Source organism: Drosophila suzukii, chromosome X (assembly GCF_043229965.1).
Source record: "Drosophila suzukii chromosome X, CBGP_Dsuzu_IsoJpt1.0, whole genome shotgun sequence".
Classification (NCBI taxonomy): domain Eukaryota; kingdom Metazoa; phylum Arthropoda; class Insecta; order Diptera; family Drosophilidae; genus Drosophila; species Drosophila suzukii.
Window position 1 is genome coordinate 1338607 of NC_092084.1, and position 21770 is coordinate 1360376.

The following is a 21770-nucleotide window of genomic DNA, read 5'->3' on the forward strand; positions in this document are numbered from 1 at the left end:
GAGATTGAAAGTAATATTCCGGTTTTTGGTTGATATTGGTGGGTGGGATAACCACGACGATCATTATTACTATTATGGAGGCATATTATTTCGGTATATATCAACATCAACCTACAGAAAACATGATCGATGAATGAAATGAAGCAAGACACGATAACGAGAGAGATAGAGATAGCTAAAAAGAAGCACGGGGAACACAATATATGTAATATTTTTTATGTTTATAAAATTGTTTTTTTTTATTATTATGATAATTATTATATGAATATAAATTGTATTTTTGCAATTATGGTAAATGAAGAAGAAAAACGAATAACAATTAAATTGATGCACGTCAATGTCAATAAAATAAAACTTATTTAAAAATACACTCTTGGTTTGAGTTCTGCCTAATGGGACATAGACGGAGGTTTTTGGGTTAGGACCTTTTATATTTTGATAAAATATCTCATTTTAATTCTATCTTAATGATTTTTGTTTATTAAAAGTAAGGATTACAGTTTTGACTTCATAAAAGGGGGGTCAATATTGACTGGAAAAATGTCGGATTTGGAACGTGGTCATGATGTTTTCTTCAAAAAATTCCTCACCTGTTTATTGTAATCTGGAGAATTTAAAAAATAAATGAGAACTACCAGGTTTTGTTATGCTTGACATTTATTTAAGATTTGAATAAATGATTACACTTTACATCGAGTAATAACTTCTGACAAAAATATTTTCTGCATTCGTAATCTCAATACCAAGTCCCCTTTCAACAGTTACCCATTCCTTATTGTTATACATTAAAGATGAGAATATTTATATAAAGAAATGTATACACACATAGTTTCAATTAAATTCAAACTTCTGTTGGTTTTGGTGTTTCTGTAGAGATTTCTTCTGATGCTCAAGCTAAGTAAGCAAAAAAGTAAACTTCCTTAAATTAAAAAATATATATTTTCGCGGCAAAAGCCCAGGACCAAAAATCTCAGTGGTTTTTGTTTCTACACCTTTCTCACCTTCACAACTCACTTATCAGAGTCCAACTTGAATTAGCCATATCGTATGGTCAATAAATATTGTGATGGAACCACCCAATTCAAATTCAATTACAGCGGTGAGTCAATAAATTGTGTTCAGTTGTTTGTATCGTCTGCATTAAATAATATTCAATGGTGTTGCTTTTTATTACAATTAGAATGCATCGAATAGATATGGTGCCTGTAGCGCTTGGCTAGAAAGTTGGGAGGTCGGGGTGTACCGGTTTATATATCGATTATATACTTTGTAACTTTTATAACTGGCTAGAGAATATAATATAACATTTACTAATTACTTTATAGTGATATTATTCTTCTTGCACAAGCCTGAATGAATTAAATTTGGAATTATTTTCACTTACAACTATAATCCTTTCTTGCACAATTTTTAATGAATTTAATTTGGAATCTTTTTCACTTAAGACTATAATCATAAATATACATTTTTGGGTATATATAAATATAGGCATGTATATATATATATACATGTACATGTTTCATATACGATACATAGAATACAAGAGTAAATGCCGCGATCGAAAAATATATGCTTTCAATGTGCTGGCGTATCCTTAATAACCAAGCCATTTACAACGCCCCCAGCAGATGCTGAATGCACTAGTCCGCATTCCTTATCGCCGCGCTGCGCCGCTTGTCCTTTCGCTTTGGTCTCGGCTTCAGCGGTTCCGACGCGTTTCATCCGCGTGCCAGGCCGTGGTCGTTGGACAGGCGATGGGCCTCCAATCGGCTCAGCCGCCGCCCTCACGAGCTCATCAGGCTGTCTAGGAAGGAGTGTTTGTTGACCACCTTTGTGGTGGCAATCAGGAACTCCACGTTGTTGTCCTCTTGGGCGGCCAGGAACCGCAGTGCGGCAATCTCGGCGAAGGTGCAACCGCCCACAAAGCAGACCAGCACCACACGCGGCACATTCAGCAGCGATCCTTCGCTGACCGTACCGACCGTTTGCCGTCCGCCGATCCCCACCAGCTGCGCCTGGAAGTCCTCGAACGTCGGACCGGGCAGGTTGTTGATCTGGCTCTTGAGCGACAGCCAGCCGAGCGGCTTGAGGGAGTACTCCACAACTCGGGCGGTCAGCGGGGCGTAGAAACTGTGCACGTAGCTGATGTCCTTTGGCTCCACCTCGACATTGTCATCCACGGTGAGGTGAAGAGTCTGAAATAACGATTTGGATGAGGTAGAGGCAGTACTACTTGGGCTCTTGATTGCCGGTCACCTTTCGCAACACACTGTAAGCTCGCGACTCCGTCTGCAGGTGGAGGAGGCCCGACTTCTCCAGATTGCTGATGGTAAGCAGCACCTCGAGGCCGTATACGTGGACCAGTTCGCGTTTGTAGTGGTTGAGCAACTTCTCTTTGAACCCAGAGGCGGCGTTGCACTGGAGGCAGATGAGCCGCAGGACGCGGCGCAGCTCCACCTTGCAGGCGATCAGGTCCTCGATGTAAGCGCTCGGCTTGTCGATGTCCGCGCAAACCATAAACTCCTGCTCGGCAGCCAGGTCGTCGGCGAACCGCACCTCGTTCACCAGTTCGTGTAGTAGCCCAGCGATGGCCGTGTGCTCCGAGGTGGCCTTCTTCTGGGCCATCAGCTGCGGCAGCAAGTTCTCCACGAAGCTCTTGATCTCCTGCACGCTCTTGTCCTGCGAGGTGGCGTGCATCTGGACGTGGATCTCGCGTGCCTTTCGGGCGAGAAGCTTTGTGACCTCGTTGAAGTGCTTGTTCCGCAGCTCCGCATACAGCTGCTCTCCGGAGTGCAGGAGGATGGTCTTCTTTTCGGTGTCGCCCAGTAGGGACTGTGATTCCTCTGCCCGCGAGCCACTGCCTCCGCCACCGCCGATGGCTCCGTCGGAGGGAAAGTTCTCGGCGGGTAGCGTCAGTTTGTTCTGCCGGATGCCGTAGAACTCGTCGATGAGCCCCTCGTATGTGAGTTGCGTGGCCAGCGGACTGAGCAGGTCGATGCTTCTGTCTAGAAGGATTAACTGGTCGACGACGCCCTTGTCGCCGTTGTACAGAGTGCGCTCGTCGCGGCCCAGCTGCTTTGCGTGCTCCCAGACCCTATGCGCAAACTCGCCCTTGCCGTAGATCTTGGGAATGCGCCCGTATAGCCGCTGCAGCTGCACCAGACCCACTGCCGCCTGGTACAGCGAGCTGGTGTCGCCATCGACGCTCACGTCGCGGAATGCGTTGGGCAGCTCCATGGACACCAGGTCGGCGTCCAGCGGCAGATAGTTCCATGCCAATTCGGCGATGTGCCCGAAGTTGCCCAGTACGCCGCTGACCTCCAGTTGGCTGACGCACAGGCAGGAGCGTCGCGGGGCGAACAGGATGTGGTACTGTCGTCCAGCTGCCGCGCGACCTCCGGCCTTTACGTGGCCCGCCAGCTGCTCCATCAGCGCCACCCGAGGGCGCACCACGTACACCACATTGGCCACCTCGCGGGGCAGATGGAGCTCCGGCTTGAGGGCCAGCAACCGGATGCCCCGGTCGGCGAAGAGCTTCGGCCGGGTGACCAAGTCCAGAGGCCCGATCATGGCCTCGTCCAGTACGATAACCTTGGAGCCCTCGATGCGCTCCAGATGCTGCACCAGTTCGCGGCAGGCGGCCTCCTGCAGCAGTTGCAGGTTGACCCGCTGCCCGTGGCCCTTTAGGTGGGGGAACATGATCCCTTGTTTTGGTTTCCTTTGTCAACGAAAGTGGTGTTCAGTGGCTTCCCTTCCGGTTGGCGGTTCTCTTGGAACTCCTTGGAATCCTTTGCTCGGCGATGCGTTGGCGGGGCTGCTGCAACGCCCACGGATTTCGGCTGCGGAAGATTGGGGACGCGACTGTGTTTGTGGGCACTTAATAACAGCTGATTTAGGCCTGCGCCCGCTACATTTTAATCGAAGTTTATCGATGTTCACACTTTCGCAGATGTGAAAATAAATTCGAAACAGATGCAGTGACTTGAAAATATTTTGAATCTTTCTTTACTCAGACCCCATATGTAGGCCTTAGCTTAATTATATTATAAATAAATAAAGAGAACAATTTTGTATTTTTGCTGCAAGTACTTTGGTTAAGCATTCCATCAAGTGACTTCTTGTACAGCATATGAGCGCGCCCATGTTTAGGCCGCGACCAGTGTGTCCACACTTAAAAACATAATACCAAACTAATGCCAATTCAGTTTAGTTTTATAAAATTTGTCAGTTGCGATATGTCGTCGAACTAAAAAATGAGCAACTGCGTGTGCCACGAACGGAACGATCAGGATCGCAAGGAAGCACAGAAGAAGACAATTGGCAGATGCGGATGACAACCCTACGCACGCACTTCGCCTCTCAAACAAAACAAGAAACTCACTCAAAACTTGGGCTCAATTGACCCAGCTGTAAATTGTAACTGTAAAACGCGAGGCGCGCAACGGTGAATCGCCATCGTCGCCATGAGCAGAGTCGATCCGGTGCGCCAAGTGCTTGCCGATTTGATCAGCGAGACGCAGTAAGTGGTGGAGAGTGCACAGGTGGCCAGTCGAACTAACCGCAGCTCCTTTATCTTCTTCTTCCTCTCGCGCTGCACTCCTACACTCCACAGGGCACCCTACACACCCGAGACCATCGTGCGCGAATTCCGGGCCACCTACGAGCGGCGTCTGCCCCTCCAGGAGCTGCTCAACATCCTAGTGAACATCAGCGTAAAGCGCCCCAACTTCAACGAAGTGACCGAGGAGGTCACGGACATCCTGAGGCGCAAGGATCCCATGTACGCACTGCTCGTCTTCGCCACACGCTACAGTAAGGGCACCCTGACCTCCAGATCCAACGCCAGCAGCGAGATGACCTCCTCGCTGGGTAGCAAGTTCTCGCTGGGCTCCTCGTCGGACAACTGCTCTTCCGCCCCCTCAACGGGCCACTCGTCGGCACCATCAACGGCACACTCATCGGCACCATCAACGGCACACTCATCGGGTCCAGCAACGGGCTCGTCCAGAATAAGCCTGCCGCAGGCCCAGGACATTCCCACCTCGACGCCGGTGAGCAACAGGAAGAGCGGCGACTTCGAGACCAGCTCCGCCGGCGGTGGAGGAGGAGGAGTCTTCACCAGGCGCCGCACATCGCAGCGTAGTACAGGATCAAGCAAGGAGGACCGGGATCGCGGCGACTTGAGTGTGGTGAGTGTGGAGTGACTGATCTTAATAAACCTCTTCCTTTATGTACCTTATTTACCCCCGCGCAGATCAAGGAGCGCGTGCTGAGCGCCGTTTCCAACCGTTCACTCAACAGCTACCGCTCGCTGACCAGCGATGCACCCAGCAGCAGAGCGAACATCGCCAATGGCAGCGGTGCCAAGACGCCAACGCACTCCGTGGTGGCGCCCACAGGCCTGCCCGATGAGGACCGCACCCATTTGCTGTGGGACTACTACAAGGTGGACGGGAAGAAGCTGCAGAAGCTGGAGATCGCTGCCCTGCCGGTGATTAGCCAACAGAATGTGCTGCTCAGCGAGCTTCTGCACTGCCTCACGGGCGTGCGCGAGAATTCCCTGGTGCCCCTGCAGCCCGACCATACCAGCGTGGGACTGGCCAAGTTCGAGACGAGCTTTGCCATTCACATGCAGCTCGACCGCTCGCTGGCGGAGCTGGTGCAGGACATCCTGCCACTGGCCTCCTACTTTATGGGCATACAGAAGATTGTCACGGCCACCGATGGTCAGGGTCAGGTGGTCAACTCGCTGAACGAGGCACTGCAGGAGCTTACCCACGACTACTATGTAAGAGTTATGCGTTCCTGTTAGATTCATGTCTAACTTCTTCCCCTCTGAATCCAGCTATTGATCGTACAAGCCGATGCGGAGCTAAAGCACCAGCGGCTGACGTTGCAGAAGTTACTTTACTACCTGCAGCCGACGATCTGGGTGTTGGAGGAGATCTGGACGTCGTTAGTGGACATACAGCTAAGCAATCACTGCGATGCCGCTGTGCTGTCGTATCTGCACGAGCGGATCAAGCGACTGGAGGGCGACCGGCAGGCCCAGCGGCTGATCATTGGACTGGCGCGCAAAGCGGCTGAGCCGTACATGCGTATGCTGAAGCTGTGGATCCAGAAGGGTGTGATTGTGGACCGCAACCAGGAGTTCCTTGTGGAGGACAACGAGGTTATTCACCGCGACGAGTTGCCAGAGCACTACTCGGACGACTACTGGGAGAAGCGCTACACAGTTCGCCGCGGCCACATACCTTCGTTTTTGGAAAAGTACTCGGACAAGATTCTGCGCACCGGCAAGTATCTCAATGTGATCCGGCAGTGCGGCAAGCGGGTGATGCCCACGCAGGAGATGCGCCTTGAGTTCGACCCGACCAGCGAGCTGCATGTGTCCGTGATCAACGACGCCTACTACTTTGCCGCACGCATGCTGCTGGACGTGCTGCTGGCGGAGAACGACTTGATGGGCCACCTGCAGTCGGTGAAGCGTTACTTGCTGCTCAATCAAGGCGACTTCACCATGCAGTTCATGGACGCGTGCGAGGACGAGCTGTCCAAGAACGTCGACCAGGTGCTGCCCATGACGCTGGAGAACCTACTGGGGCTCACGCTGCGCCTTTCCTCGGCTCGGAACGATCCCTACAAGGACGATCTGCACTGCGAGCTGCTGCCCTATGACCTGGTCACGCAAATGTCCAAGATAATGAACCAGAAGGAGGAGTACTGGCAGTCGCAGCATCGCCTTGAGCTTAGCGGCATCGAGTGCTTCGCCTTCACATACGAGGTCAAGTGGCCCGTGTCGCTGGTGCTAAACCACATCGCCATCTCCAAGTACCAGATGCTCTTTCGGCAGCTCTTCTACTGCAAGCACGTGGAGCGTCAGCTTTGCAAGTGGGTGGCCCATCCTTGCCAAGCTTAAGATCGTTTTTAAATGTTTTCTCAATCTCTATTTGCAGGATTTGGAAGGAGAACTCTATTGCCAAAAAGTTCTCGCCGCAAGCGGCTGAACTTTACCGATCGGCATTCACTCTGCGCCAGCGCATGATGAACGCCATCCAGAACCTGGAGTACTACATGATGATCGAGATCATCGAACCCAACTGGCACATCTTTATCGAAAAGATGAAGAAGGTGGAGAATGTGGACAACGTGCTGCGCCTGCATCAGGACTTCCTCGACTCGTGCCTCAAGAACTGCATGCTGACAGAGTCCTCGGAAATGAACCGCTCTATTTTCAAGCTGTGCAACGTCTGTCTCAAGTTCTGCGACTTCATCCAGGTGAGTCCACCTGGCGAGGGCGCCATGTGCAGTTTAATTCTATGGCTATTGCCGGCGTGTGCTTCTCTTGTACAACTTTCTTGTCTTGTTCCCTGCTCTGCTTTCACACTCTCCGTCTGTCTACACTTCTCCCGCCTGCCAACGCCTCCAAATCCGAATCCATTTCCCATGCCCATCTCAGCGCTCGCAGCGTTTCTTCCTGGACGCCGAGCTCAAGTCGATGGTATGTGACACCCACGACAGCGCGGACAGCTCCGAATCCGAACCGGAGAGCTCGCACCGGTCACAGGTACAGGTACAGGTATTGTGTAGGCTCGTTTTAGTTGCTGCTTTCTTTTGTACTTCCGTTGGCAGTGGCTCACGTTCCGCTCCCAGAGGATCCCAGCTGGATTGCATGTCAGCATGACCACAATTCTTACTACCATTTTTCTTTTCGCCCGCAAGCGGCTTCCGCTATTTTCTTCCGACTTTTTTGTTTTATAACATTATTTATTTTAAAAATTATTTTTAATATTTCTAACAAAAATCTGTTTAATTTGGAAACTATATCAATTATCCTTGCACTTCTAACAACAATTGGCGTACCAATGATTTTTGTTATTTATAGTTAATCAATGGGGAAAGATGTTATAAAAACAATCTTTTCAAAGATATATACATATTGGTAACTCGAAATTTTTTGTAATATGTTATTATTATATAATGTAGAAGTCCTTAAGCTTGCCAAAAATGTACTTATATGATAGGTTATTTATTTTTATAGTTTTATACTTTAGTTTGTTGAGCTTAGAAAACAAGTAAACGTTTCCTTACATTAGGTTTAAATTCTGTAGTACTTTAGAACTATACAGAAATTTGATCAATATTTCACATTTCATTTTTGTAGGATTTGATAAATAGTGGATAGCGTTGTGGGATTTGAGCGATGCATTTTATAGATTCTATTCGAAAAATTCCAATGTTTCTGGTCACAGTCCTTAGCTATATTGTTTGTTTTAGAAGATTTTTACATTTGGTTCATCATTTTTATATTGGCTAGCTTAACTCCGGTTCTAATTATTGCTTTTACTATTTATTGACGCTGTTCCGATGATTAACTTGCGATTTCTGTGTCCTCTGTTAGTTGGAGACCTCGTTGGATCCTGAAGATACGTTCTCGGAGCGTGTTACGCGCTTTGATCTAGAGTTCACCGGCTTACTTATATCCTTCCTTCAGCAAATCAATACTATGGCAAAGAAGAACACCGCCGATCGCTTCATGAATCTCGTGCACCGCATCAACTTCAATGCATTCTACTCGGATCAAATGGATAAACTGTGTGCGAAGGATGCCATGGGCCAAGCCAACTCTTAGAACGGAATATGTGGATATGGAAAGCATAAAAGACGAGAAAAAAGTATTAGATAAATGAATTTAATAATCACGAACCGCACATTAAGTTAGAGTGTTTTCCCATCATTCCCGCATGTCTTATAATTTGCCATCCAACTAAACGCACAAATTGTTTTTCGTTTAGTTGTAAAATTTCGAATATTTATGAACTAATAAACCCAATGATATGTAACACCTCTGTCGCTGCCGTTTGCGTCTACACAATTGCAATCAACGTCACTGGACACGGTTTTTCGGAGCAACGTAAGCCAGCGGCGTCGAATGCTGGCTGTGCCGCCGACTAGGATTCCAGATCACTTCGTCCTCCCATCTCGATATACTGTCGATCACTCTGCTCACCATTGCACTTATTCCAGAAACCCCGTCCTCACTGTTATACATATCAAGTGCATATCACAGTTGAGACTAGGGTTCCAGTTTAGCTGCAAGATTGGTCCATCCTAGTGGTTCACGGTCCTTCAGGCGGTCCCCTTGGGTGGTCTGGTTCCTCATGCAGTCTTGTCTCAGGTGAAGAAAACGATTAGAAGGTGAAAAGAGTCATTAGGGTATCACCCATATTAATATAAAAGTAAATACAGGTAATGAGTTATGTAAAAGTTATATGAATTCTGATTGAATCATATTAAAAAATATTTAACATTCATAGAAATGATCAGAATTGTTAGTTGATTACGACAACTATTAATATATTTATGTTTTTCGACTTTGGGGTCTATTCTGCATCTTAAAAATTTGATACCATAGTTTCCCGCAGTCAGATATTTTTCCCCGAATTTTTGAGTTCTATAGGAAACCAAATTATAATTAGACGAATTCCCATAAAGTCGAGACTCCCTCTCAAACTATTTTTTTTTTAATCAGAGATGAAAGTTGAAACTCGGTCAAAAGACGTGGAATGGGTTTTTGTGAGAATCACAATGTATAATAAAATAAACATTTTTTGTTTGACTTTGAAGAGGGTTTTATACTTATTATTTATGATAAGTTAACAGCGACCCTATAAAGCAATAAAAAGGGCTCTATTTTAACTTTAAACTGGGTTCATCGGCCGAAAGCTTGAAAATATTGTGCATGGACTCAGATGCTTTGATCCTAAATTTCACCGGGTTCGTTCCCCCTATTTCCAATATGGCAACTAGAATTTTCATGGGTTTTTATCGGGTTTCTCCGCTTTTGAGCCACAGACTGGGTTCAAAATCACACATTGCGTATACGGGCCGATACACACCCACAAAAGCCAATTTCCCAAATGCCTGGTGCACTGTGTTGGTTTTGTGCAAAGTCTGGTGCAAATTCCACACATATATATATATATATGTATATATATATATGTATCTCTATATATATGTATATATGTGCTTGAATATTGGAGTATATAAATATGCAGTCGCCAGTTCACATGGGCATGTTCGTCTGTATGTTCGCCATTAGCCGTCATCAATGTCCAACCGTCATCTCTATAACATCTCCAGCCCCTCCTGACCACCGCCCACTAGCAAACAAACCACCTCCCACCAGCCATCACCCACCACCCACCGCCCACCACCTGCCACCCGGAATTCCACCCTCTGCTCCACAACTCCACAAGCAATTGGCAATTTAAGCTCGCATGAATTATCGACAATCAATTATGGTTTTTGGCCATGTCGCTCTCCAAGCTCCAAGCTCCATTCTCGTCCTCGTCCTCGTCCTCGTCCATCCTTTTCCTGCGAATGGTCTCGGACAACCGGACAGATGGACAGTTGGACAGCTGGACAGATGGACAGCTGGACAGCTGGACACCCGGATAGTCAGATGGCCGTATAGTATAGCCGTATAGTCCGTATTGGCGGACTGTGTGCGATTGTGCGCGCCTATATATGGTAATTAATCAAAAGCCCATCTATCTATCGATTCGGCATTTACAGACATATGCAAATTAAAAGCGTACAAGCAGCTCATTAATGTTTGCAGAAAAGCCATTCCCCAATAACAAAAGCGCCGACAACAACAACTACCCATGTCAACATCAATACTTTCAAAGAGAAAAGCTGCCGTGAATATCGCTTTAAAAACCGAGAGATTCCATTCCGATTGCGTTTCCTGGACTGGACCTAAGTTATACAAAATTCTATTAGGTATTAGTTTTCAATAAATTTAAATATACATACCTATTTTTGCTTGGAATTCACAAGAACACCCCAACAAAATAATCGCTCTGAAATTTCAAAATTCAAACTTATGGGCGACTTTTTTCTACACTTTACAAAACATTAGTAAATTTACTTTATTTGAAACCAATTTTTTTTAGAAGGTAAACACGTTTAACAATTTATAGAAATTATCTTTATAAAATTCACATTATTATAATTTAGGACCTTGAGAAAAAATTCAGTAGGGGCTTCCAATCTCTTATGAAGACGTCTAAAAGTATGCAAAAATATATTTTTAATACGAAGGTCTAATGGATTTTCTTCCGAAAGACCGCAAAATGTTTCCCTCCATAACCTAAGACATCTTCAAAATTAAATGTCATGTAGTGGAGCCTTAAAAATCGTTGTGACATCTATGGCACCCCCAAAATGGATTCGCTTTGAATAGTAACAGCACGTTGTCCTGGTAGAACATTCTTTGGTATAAAAAACCACACTGCCTCCTCTTTTGTCACAATCTTATATTATTATAATTCTGGATTTAAGCCAAATTCGGGGCCAAGGCTTGGTTTCGAAGACGTGAATATCTCACCAGATATCAGTTGCAGATGCGATATCCGCGTGATCGAGGCCAGACCGTGGGGTGAATTGGACAGGACTGGACTAGCACTGGAATACAAGACCCATTGCGAAGTTGAGGGTCCCACCTTATGTGGCGTTGGTCGGTGCAGCACTCCGCCATTAATGAGAACTAATCCAATGATTCCGGCTCGCCATTGGAGGTGCCCTCACCAATGGCGAGGTGCTTCCTCATCCTATCCAGCTTTGATTTTCCCGCCTCCCGTTTTTGAAGTCTCCGGAATCTCTGAGTGCAAACGACCCCCACATCCGTATCGGGGTTAAGTCACATACGGAATGTAGGCAGTGTTTAAATTCAAGAATTCACTTTTGCTACTTCAAGAAGGCCCCAATGACTCTCTGTAGTTTAACGCTTCGGAACAACTAGTTCCAATCCATCTATAGGTTCTCTCGGTGATTTATGGTAGTTAACTCCACAAAATTTCTGAGGTTTCGTATTGTATATAGAATTTAATCATACAATACAAAATCCCGGAAACTTGTTGCGATAATACCAAGATGTCTCCATTGGTAAATGAGTGTGTGTATGAATGCATACAAATATTCGGAAACAATATTTATTAAGCCAACAATGGGCTAAACATTCATATGGAAGTGAGGGATCGGGCGGCAAAGGCGACAGCTCGAATTTATTCAATTAGAAGGCCATACAGCAGGACGGATGCCGGTGGGTCGGCATCGGTGGCTACCCATCCGCCACTTCATCAGCTTCCACATGACACGTGTCCTTGGACAATGGGCATTGCGAGCACACTACAAGCGACCCACTTAGAAGGCGACCCGCCCCGCAACGCCTTCGCTTTTGAAAGCCCCGCCAGGTAGCACTTAATTAGGCAATACAAGATATGGTATTGTAAGTGGGAACAGAAAGCATTCCTGATTGAAGTCTCTAGAATGGGATTTTTAAAAAGTCTAGCCAAGATTTCAATAGGTATATCACTGCTTTACTGACTCAGACAAAGGGGAGTTCCATATACGTACCCTATAACGTGCATTTATATGGTTACCCTGACATCCGTGCCTATTTAACATTGTTATCTAAATGCTTACTTATAGTACTTTAGGATCAAAAGTATTTTAATCTTACAAAATGTTTGAGATAGAAAAAACAAGTAAAGCCATTAAAAAAAAGTTCCACACGTATAATCCTATTTTATCGTGGGTAGGATTTACAAATATCCTATAAAGGGCACTTATGTGCTTCCATTCGTATTATAATAATATATTATAATAATATTATATAATATAATTCCGTCTCATAGTCCTTATTCGATCCTTAGAAAGGTAGCTGCGAAGTGATTTATCACCTCCCAAAGCTGGTCCTATTTTTTTTAAAGGGAATCGGAAACAAATGGAATGATTGCATTCAATAAGTTTAATAGACTTTGCCACTCAAAGCGTGACCCATATGCATATATATCCCCAGCAAATCAGACAAACACACGAAGCACCGAACAATCACAATGAAAGTTGGCGAACTTTATTCGCATGTTGTGGGTGTGGCAAATATTTTTTTTACCATTTTCCTGTGTCATTGTCATTCTGTGCGAAATTAGGAAGCTCCTGGAAAACAGGAGGTGACAAAATTAGCGAACACAGCCGCACACGTGACACGGTTTTTGACTTCTTTTGACTCCTTGACTGCTCCTGTGGCTGTTGCTGTTGCTGTTGTTGTTGTTGTTGTTGCTGCTTTATTGCCAATTGGAGGCACGTGTCTGGGCAAATTGGGTGATGCGGTGTCCTGGATGTCCTGGAGGGCCAATAGCCGTGGGCAAGGCCGCGGGCGATGGTCAGGGGTCGCGGATGAGCGTGCGGATGGGGCTGCAGCTGTAAATGCGGAGCGGAAGCTGATGCGAATATATGCGCGGATGTGGACGTGTACGCCATCCGCATGCCGTTAAACAAAGGCATTGCGCTGACGACAACGCACGCACCCACTCACAGGTACGAAAACGGGAACGGGATCGGGAACATCTCCTCTCACTGGCGAGAAGGACCTTCCACCTTACTCGCCTACATCCTGAGGACCCCTCGGTCATTCACGGTGGACCAAAGGCCAAACAATGGCTACCCAACAAGCAGCCAGACAGACCTGAGGTTCAGGTTTCTAGTCCGCTGTGCCCGTATTCCTAATTAAGCAGTCAATATACGACTTGATAGTTTCTAAATGGTTTTGTCATACAATTTATTAAATTTATTAATTCTTTCCGACTGCAAGGAGTTTCTCCAAGTGCAATGTATTCAAATAACCCAACCAAACTGACTTAATTTGCCAGTTGCAAGAGTTTCGAATGGGATTGTTCAGGGAGGAACAGGAACAGGAACACATGTGCAAATTGATTTCGAATTTTTGTGGCATAATTCCACAATTCATTTGATCTTCATTTGGCTGTTATCGCTGTGACTCTTTGTTGTTACAATTTCACATTCACAATTGTTTGCCATCCGACGCTAAAGAGGCACATCCACACCCCATCCCCATCCCCATCCACATCCCAGGACGAGTTCTTGCCTACTCGAATTACCAGCACATTGACATCGACACATTAGGGCAAGTGCAGTCGGATTCGCAGGGAGGGATTCGGATTCGGATTGGGATTGGGATTGCTATTGGGACTGCTACATATTGGCATTGGCGGGTGGAATCGAGTGGAGTGGAGTGGAACAACCACCCCCGGCGAAGCAGTGAAACAAAAAGCCAGGCATTGGAGATTTCAGTCACTAACTCTGATTCACGCAGTTGTCCATCATGTCCTGTACATCCATAGTCGTGGTCGTGGTCCTCCCCCCTTCGCAGCGGCAACTGTGCGCTTTAGAGCGACACCCCGAGGTGTTGGCTATCGCAGTCACTTGAGCAGCCGAAGGACGAAGGACAAATCCTGGCAGGTCCTCCTCCTTCATCCCCATCACCATCTCTTCCCGCCTCCATTCCCAATATACCAATGCGTCGGCGCCTGGCTGCCAAATCGAGCATATGCGCACTTGGATTAGGCAGACTTGAGTGCCCATTGCTGGGATATCACGTCTCCAGTTGCAAATGCTCTCTGGCTTTACAAACTGGGAACTGGTCAATACTAACCAGATATTTGCAAAGCCTTTAAGGTACTAAGCATGAAATAAATCGAGGGTTTAGTGATATGACAAAAAAATAATTGCTTATAAATCTACTACTTTTGTAATAATTTAACTGTGGGTTAATTTGTAACTATTGCGTAGGCTTAAGGAAAAAATGACGTTTAATAATGTAAGCTAGGTAAAACATTTGCTTGCTTAAAAATGTGTTATAGTAAGTTATGATCACACAATTATTTCATTATGAATGGGCACCAAATTTCGTATCAGGAAGTCATGATCTTGGGATCTTGAAAATAAGTTGTAGTTATTTTTTCATCATAGCTTTTGATAACTAATTCTTAGTTTCGCTCTCTATAGCTTGTTTGTTTTATAACATTACAATACTATAAGTATCTATAAAGTAAAAACTCGATCTGTTTGATCTGCCTGTGTAGGTATTAATATACCATAAATACCTATAAAGTTTATTGAACTCGATCTGTTTGATCTGGGTGTGTAATCTCTATCTCCATCAGTGACTACTGAGGGTCGCTGGTGATGAGGAGCGAGATGGAAAGATGGATGGAAACGTCTCAATTGAAATCGGACGTGTAGTGCACTTGTGCAGGACCACCGGGAGTGCCGCCACCCTTTTAGGAATTCGCCACCCCATCGAGATGAGGATGAGGATGCTGAGGTTCAACTGCCCGTGTGCTCGGCTTCATTTGAAATTATTTAGGCAATAATTACTATTGTGTCTTATGCTTACATTTTGCGCCCTCCAAAGGGGAGTGAAGTGGTTCGCATTCGGGTTTGGGTTTGGATTCCACGCCCACCCCATTGCCGTCGTCACCCTCTTGACTTAATGAGGCCTTTTTGTGCTCTTGATGGATTTTAAATTGTTGTCATCATCGCTATTTGTTTGCTGGTGCTGGTGCGTTGGCAAATTGTTCGAGCGGCGAGGGTGAGGGTGAGTCGCTAGGGAGGAGTACTGTGCGTGGGCTGGGTAAAAGCCATTCCTGCGGGTCTGGGCTAATCCTGGCAGTGGGATTGCGGTTGCAGGTCCTGCTAAGCGGATACGGATGCGGATGCTTTGTCTGGGTCACGCTTTTGACGCCCAAAAGCGTCTTATCCGCATCTTTATCTAAGCCTATTGTTTGTGGGGCCAATTGAATTCCGATTAGGCCAATCATCATTTAAATCCCCCACCTAGATAAAGTCAAACCACGTCAAAAAAGAAGATAAAAACAATACAAAAAGAACAACAAAAATGCTAAATTGATTCACCGAAAGATAACACTTGTACAAATATGTTGAAAATATAATGTAATGTAAATTCCTTGTATTCAAATAAAAGTAAATAATAATATTGTAGAAAAAATGATCTATAAAAGAAAACAATATATATTATTATTACCTATAAAAATGTATAATAAAAATAAATATTGTTTTCTTTTATGATATTTTTTATTTTGTTCATTTTTAATGTTATTTTCCATTCCATTCGGTTTTTATCGATGACACCACTAACGAGTTGTAGGTTTCAACGATTCTGTCCTTAAGAGCTTTACTTTAGTCAACTCACAACAATTATTAATTTAATATGCTGGTCTAAATGTTGGAGTAAACAGCAACTTTATGGAAAAGATTCGGGCTGGGGCTTATCAAGCTTTTTAAAAGCTTTTGTCTCCGCACCCGATGGCCATTAAAGATTTAGCAACCTGTCGTCTCATTGACTTCACCGCAATGCTGCATACAGCCCATCTATCCACGGGTTACATCGTCCTTCCTCGCCTGCGTTCACGCATGGTCAGTCCTTGGGAAGAAACCAGGGGGGGGGGGGGGTTTCGGAAATCAAGAACAGGACGACAAGGGGAATGGGATCATGAGCCGGAAATACGGAGCGGCCGCATGCTTTCGCCCCTTTACAGTTGCAAATTACATTCAAATTATACGATTTTGATAAGAGGGACATTCAAAAGTTTCCAATTTCAAGTTGTGCCGCTCTTCAAGTGCCGAGTCCTTAGTCCTTCGGCCTGCGTCAAAAAGTTCCCGCTAAACTTGTCACAAAGTGTGCGTGTATTCGGGAAGGATGAAAGAGCGCAGCAAGTTGCGGATGCGAGTGCGGATGCGAATTCGGATGCGAGTGCGGAACTGTAAAGGCAAAGGCAGCGGCAGCGGGCAAAAAGTTGACATATGTGCGCCCCGAGCACTTTTCCGGAAACAGCAGGGCGACATTTTTTCCATTTCTACCTTCCTCCGTCCTCCATCCTTCACCCATGTATCTTTTTATTTTTTTTATATTTGCGATGGGTTTTGAGTATATCTTCAGCACCAAGGGACATTCACTTGATTTCAGTTGGAGAGTCCATGATAATCATGTTGTTCTTGTAGTTTTTTGATGTTTCTCATCGCGCTGGTTTCGAAAATGGTACGACTAAAATAATTGATGTAGAGTCCTGGAGAGGCGGACCAACCCAACTATAGCTCCTAACCCACCCACACAAGTTCCATCCCTTTCCTCGCTTCTACAGTCTGTGTGCGAGGGTTTTCACATTTCACTAATATAGGAAAATGCAAAGTGAAATTGAATTTCTTAAAATGATGCCAATTAATCGAAAGATTCAAATCACTTAAATGTTTCATTTGGCAACTTAATTATTGAAGTTGGCCAGCATTGTTATCAACGTTTTCCACAAGATTTCACGCTGTTTTTATTTTATTTATTAATCGGGCTTAATCACCTTAAAGCAGAAAGATTATTTGATAGTTATATTATGTTGTAAACACTTTACCAAAAGGTGGAGGCTGGTAAGGACAAATCCTCTTAGCTTCCAAAAAAGTTATATTTGACTTTTAACAAACAAATACTACTTCTTTGCTCGCTTGAAGGAGATGACCTATTCTAAGTCTGTTTTTTTATGTATTTACTATATTTATTTCGTTTGTCTTTTTTACTCTTTTTTTATGCTGGGCCTTTGCGTCAACTTTTTGCGTTGAGGAATGAACAGATTTAATATATTCAATTGTTAAAAATCCAAGTTCAGCCACCAAACACGAAAAGTCGGCGCTAACATCCAATTAATTTATTGGATCTGAGTAGTAGGTAAATGCGTCTTTGATGTCGAATAACAAAAGCCACAATATTATCTTTTTTAGTAATAATAAGTTGTGTAAGCCTATAAATTTCACTCCACTTTTCCTATTCTGTTGATAACCGTTACTCGTAGAGCAAACGGAGTATATGTAACATTTTGAGAACTTTTGTACGAATACATAATACACCTTTAGCTCTACGAATAATGGGTACTAGAAAATGTGTTTATTGTACATGGTTTATTCTTAGTTACCTTCAATAAAATGTCTAGGGTTTTTAAATATTCAGATTCATTCCGATATACAAAGCTCAATGTTTTACTGCATACTTTTAGCCACCTTTAAAAGTTAATATACATCCCATTGATTTCCATGCATCCCGAGAGGAGTACAAGTTTTCTATAATACCTATTTTCGTTTCGTTTTGGAGGATGGCTTTCGAAATATCATTTCATGGAACTGGGCCACGCTTTTTCTCGGTATAACCTTGATACCTTTGAAGCAGTGCCTTTACATTTCGCTCAGTGGAAAGTGGGAAACTTAACGGGACTCGCTCCGAGGAAACCTCTTAAAGGAGCTCGAATTTCATCTCGACAAGCGTAATTGAACTTCCTCCTCCTGTGTGCATGTGCCTGTGTTTAAAAGCATTCAAGAAACTAATAAGCTAAATTAAGCGCGTTTAAGCGCGACAAGGAATAAAAATGCGTTTTGCAATCAAAGTAAAAACGTAAAAAAAGATATATAAAAAAGAGTCGGGAGAGCGTGTAAGAAGGGTGACTTTTAGAAGGGGCTTTCAGAAATGTTTAACGGCGCACGCAGACATCACAAAAGAAATATAAGGGGGCGGATAAAGGGGGGCGTGGGCGTGGGCGGGGGCGGAAGCTAGTGCTCCAAGTAGTGGGCGTGGTGCAGCCGCAGGAACGAGCAAAAAAATGACAGCAGCATCAGCTAAATGAGTTGAAGGACGAAACAGGCGAATGGGGGTGATATCAAAGTCCTGGCAAAATGGCGCCAGCTGGCTGTTGGTGAGAGGGGGGTTTTGGTTTGAGGGGGGAGGGGGAGGGGTAGGACGAGCACTTTCCAAGCACCCAACCATTTTCATTTTGCTTTCCCTTAATCGTAGGTTAGGGAGCTATATACTTTTGCATCAAAAGTTTGATTAACATTGTTTCGTATATATAAAACCTTATAGATGATAGTAAAGACTTATAAGAATTACAAGAAAAACGTTAATTAACTGGCCACATATATTTACTTTGATACAAAAAAAATTTAATTTGAAAATTAGTATTTTTTTTAATTATCTGACTTAAAAACATAGCAAATGGAACCCTACAACCAATTAAAATAAAAACCCTTGCCGCGCCTTTTGGGTATGCTACATATTTTCTGTTAGTATAAAGTAGGGTATCTTCTAGTCGCAACACTCGGATGAGGCGGTAATAGTCGTTTCATTTTGCCTTTTTTGTCTTTCGCATTTTTTAGCCCTATTCTGTTCCTTGAACTTTTCCCTTTTTACCAATGTTCTCCGTTGCTTTTTTTTGCTCTTTGCTGCTGTTGTTCTTGTTGTCGGGCGCTTTTTCTGTTGCGGCAGCTATTTGAAAATTTTTAAAAGATGCTTTTAGCGGTAAATAATGAAAAGTTAAAAAGCCACATCAATGAGATACATTTTTCTTACTTTTCTTGCAAAGTGATGGTGAGGTGGTTTTTTTTTTTGTTGTTTTTCTTTTTCCTTCGACCCCCATATGTATGCCTTTGTGTGTGTGTGTGTGTGAAGGAGTCCTGGCGAAGGACTCTACTCTCTAAAGCCATCATCAGTGAAAACAACAGCAAGACAAAAATTGAAAGATGTCCACCCAGGGTGGACAACTACAACATCAATAAATAAGGCAAAAAAGCCTTGGTTTTCCTTTTTTGGGTTTTTGCCTTGGCTTTTTGCTGGCTTTGTTGGTTGCAAATAGATAGAAATGGAATAGATGGATAGAAGCCTTAATTGATGTTATGATGATGATCACCATCAACAGCCAGAACCCCCCCCCCCCCCCCCTTGCCATTTTGCCATTGCAATCCCTGTGTTCAGTGATATGTTCTTTGTGGCCAACGCTGCGTATGAGTAACATGCGAGCAGAGAGCAAAGGCAAGCTTGCCTGTGGCCATGTGGGGGGGGGGGGGGGTATAGGGGTGATAATGGTCGGTGGGTGGTGGGGGTCCTGGCGGCAGGATGTGCAGTGGCTGTGGCCAACAGTTCGCCTGTGTGCGTGTGTGTGCACAGATACAATTTGTAATGATACACAAATTAGTATCCTAAATGGATGCTTAATAGCCTGCTTCACTGCCTCGTTCCCTCAACCCCCCTTTCCCCTCATCCCCTCATCCCCCCACCCATGTCTCCTTAACTGTGTGTGTGTGTTTTTGACTTTGGGAAAGTACTCGCCCACCGAGAACACTTAGTTGTCTGTGTGTCGGATGCCCTTTGACCTAACATTCTGCCTTTAAGTTCAATCTTAAAGCTTGGCTATTTTTATCGCATAAAAAAGCGAAAATTGGCAAATAAAAATAAATTTTTAAAACAGTCGGTCTTTAAGCTGTGCGCCTCGTTTTGACCAAGCTACGATTGAAAAACAGCAAGAAATATTTTATATTTATTTGTATCCGAAGGATTTATCGACAGAACAACACTAAGTGTTTTGGATAAAAAACTAATTTTTTGAAATGAGTCAAGAACTCATGGGGATTAGCTTCAAAAATCAGTCTGCCATTGGAATCTAAGGCCAAGTCCAAGTCCAAGTTATGACAAAGAAATCTTACTCTTTAGAAGTTTGGATTTTAAACAAAAATTCCTTACTTTCTGCATAAAAAAATCTGTTTTGTGGCTAAAAGTAGAATATAAGGAATAATATTATTATAAAACATATGAAATGTATTACAATGTAACAAAGTTCCTTAAAGGCTTTACCAAAAAACCTTAATTCTTTTTTTTTATTCTCTTATCGGAATAACATTATAAAAATTTCATTAAATGTGTTACATAGAATTGTAAACAGCTCTTTAAATTATTGTATGCCCTTTAAATACAAATTGTATACCAAAGATGGGCTAGTAAACTGATAAATGATATTAGTAGATCATAAGTTGAATTTGTCTTGCATGTCCTTAAAAACCACCTAATATAATAAGAAGACATTTTTAGGGGAAATTCCTTTAAATGTTATACATTTACCTAAATGTTTGTCTTTCAGCTGCCATTTTTTTAATGAAATTATTTCTCTTTCCTTAGCTTATTAAAATCCAAATCATTTAGCTACAGCGAACTTGTGCAGATACATGTGTGTGTTGGTCTTGTGTCCAGTTAAAGACTTTTTTTTTAATATTCTTGCCCAAGAAAAAGTTTTAATCATTTCGACCCAGGCCCGAATAAAAAGGATGGGGGAGGGATATCCGATGAGTGGCCCATTTGGGCCCCATTTGCGGAAAGCCTTAAAGAGGAGACCTACTACTAGGAGTGCCCATCCTTCGGCTGGAAAATGTTCAACGAGGAGCTGGAACTTGGTGCCACCAAACAAAGCCAAACGAAAGCAAACGAAACCATACGAAACCGAAGGAAAGCAGACAGGCATTTGGGGACTTTCAGCTGAATGTATTGTTTTAAGGATGGCAGGGATACGAAGGACGAGGTGGATAGACAGCTGGCTTTCCATGGCTCTTCTCGCTTTTCTGGCGCTGCGCAACGAAGGAAAGTGGCAGGAAAACCGTGAGGAAAAGCGGCAACAGCGCGTCGCTGCCATCGTTGACGTCCTGCGTCGTCCTGTGTCATCGACACATTTAACAAGGATTAATTCATTGCGCAGCAGCGGCAAAAATAACAACAGAAAGGGGGACTTTTGGTGGCCCCTCTCTGCGGGCTCAACTCCATTTTGCTGGCCACCGATTGGCTGAAGGCGTTTCCCCGTAAGGATACCGAGTGTTGGAGCGGTACAACTAGTGTTCCGCAATGCAGGACATCACTGCCTCTGCCGACGTCGCCTGCCAGCCTATGGCCATCTCTTTCCCCACCACCAGAGTGCCGTCTCTCTTTTCGCTCTCTCTCTCTTTTGGCCCGTGCGCTTTGGCGCAACTCGGCATTCGACTGGAGTCGCCAGCTGGAGCAGCCTCTTCAGGATTAAGGTGGTCCAAGCAGG

The 21770-nt window shown here is 44.4% G+C and overlaps 2 protein-coding genes across 5 annotated transcripts; one reads left to right on the plus strand and one right to left on the minus strand.

Annotated features, from left to right (window-relative positions):
• Nucleotides 1-1145: 1145 nt before the first annotated feature.
• Nucleotides 1146-3898, minus strand: car (vacuolar protein sorting-associated protein 33A). The gene is made up of 2 exons (XM_017081221.4): nucleotides 2257-3898; nucleotides 1146-2195 (listed from the first exon to the last, which is right to left on the minus strand). Exons 1-2 carry the CDS (start codon nucleotides 3697-3699, stop codon nucleotides 1785-1787), a joined length of 1854 nt encoding a protein of 617 aa, XP_016936710.1. The 5' UTR covers nucleotides 3700-3898; the 3' UTR covers nucleotides 1146-1784.
• A 366-nt stretch (nucleotides 3899-4264) lies between these two features.
• Nucleotides 4265-20908, plus strand: Grip84 (Gamma-tubulin ring protein 84). 4 transcript variants are annotated; one of them, XM_017081753.4, is made up of 7 exons: nucleotides 4265-4519; nucleotides 4613-5189; nucleotides 5255-5788; nucleotides 5846-6891; nucleotides 6957-7278; nucleotides 7460-7573; nucleotides 8402-8843. In XM_017081753.4, exons 1-7 carry the CDS (start codon nucleotides 4464-4466, stop codon nucleotides 8630-8632), a joined length of 2880 nt encoding a protein of 959 aa, XP_016937242.3. In that variant the 5' UTR covers nucleotides 4265-4463; the 3' UTR covers nucleotides 8633-8843. The 4 variants fall into 4 exon arrangements, with proteins under 4 accessions (XP_016937242.3, XP_016937243.3, XP_065723681.1 ...); XM_017081754.4 differs by having other exon boundaries at nucleotides 4266-4519; nucleotides 7460-7567; XM_065867609.2 differs by lacking the exons at nucleotides 7460-7573; nucleotides 8402-8843 and adding an exon at nucleotides 20870-20908 and having other exon boundaries at nucleotides 4271-4519.
• Nucleotides 20909-21770: the final 862 nt, after the last annotated feature.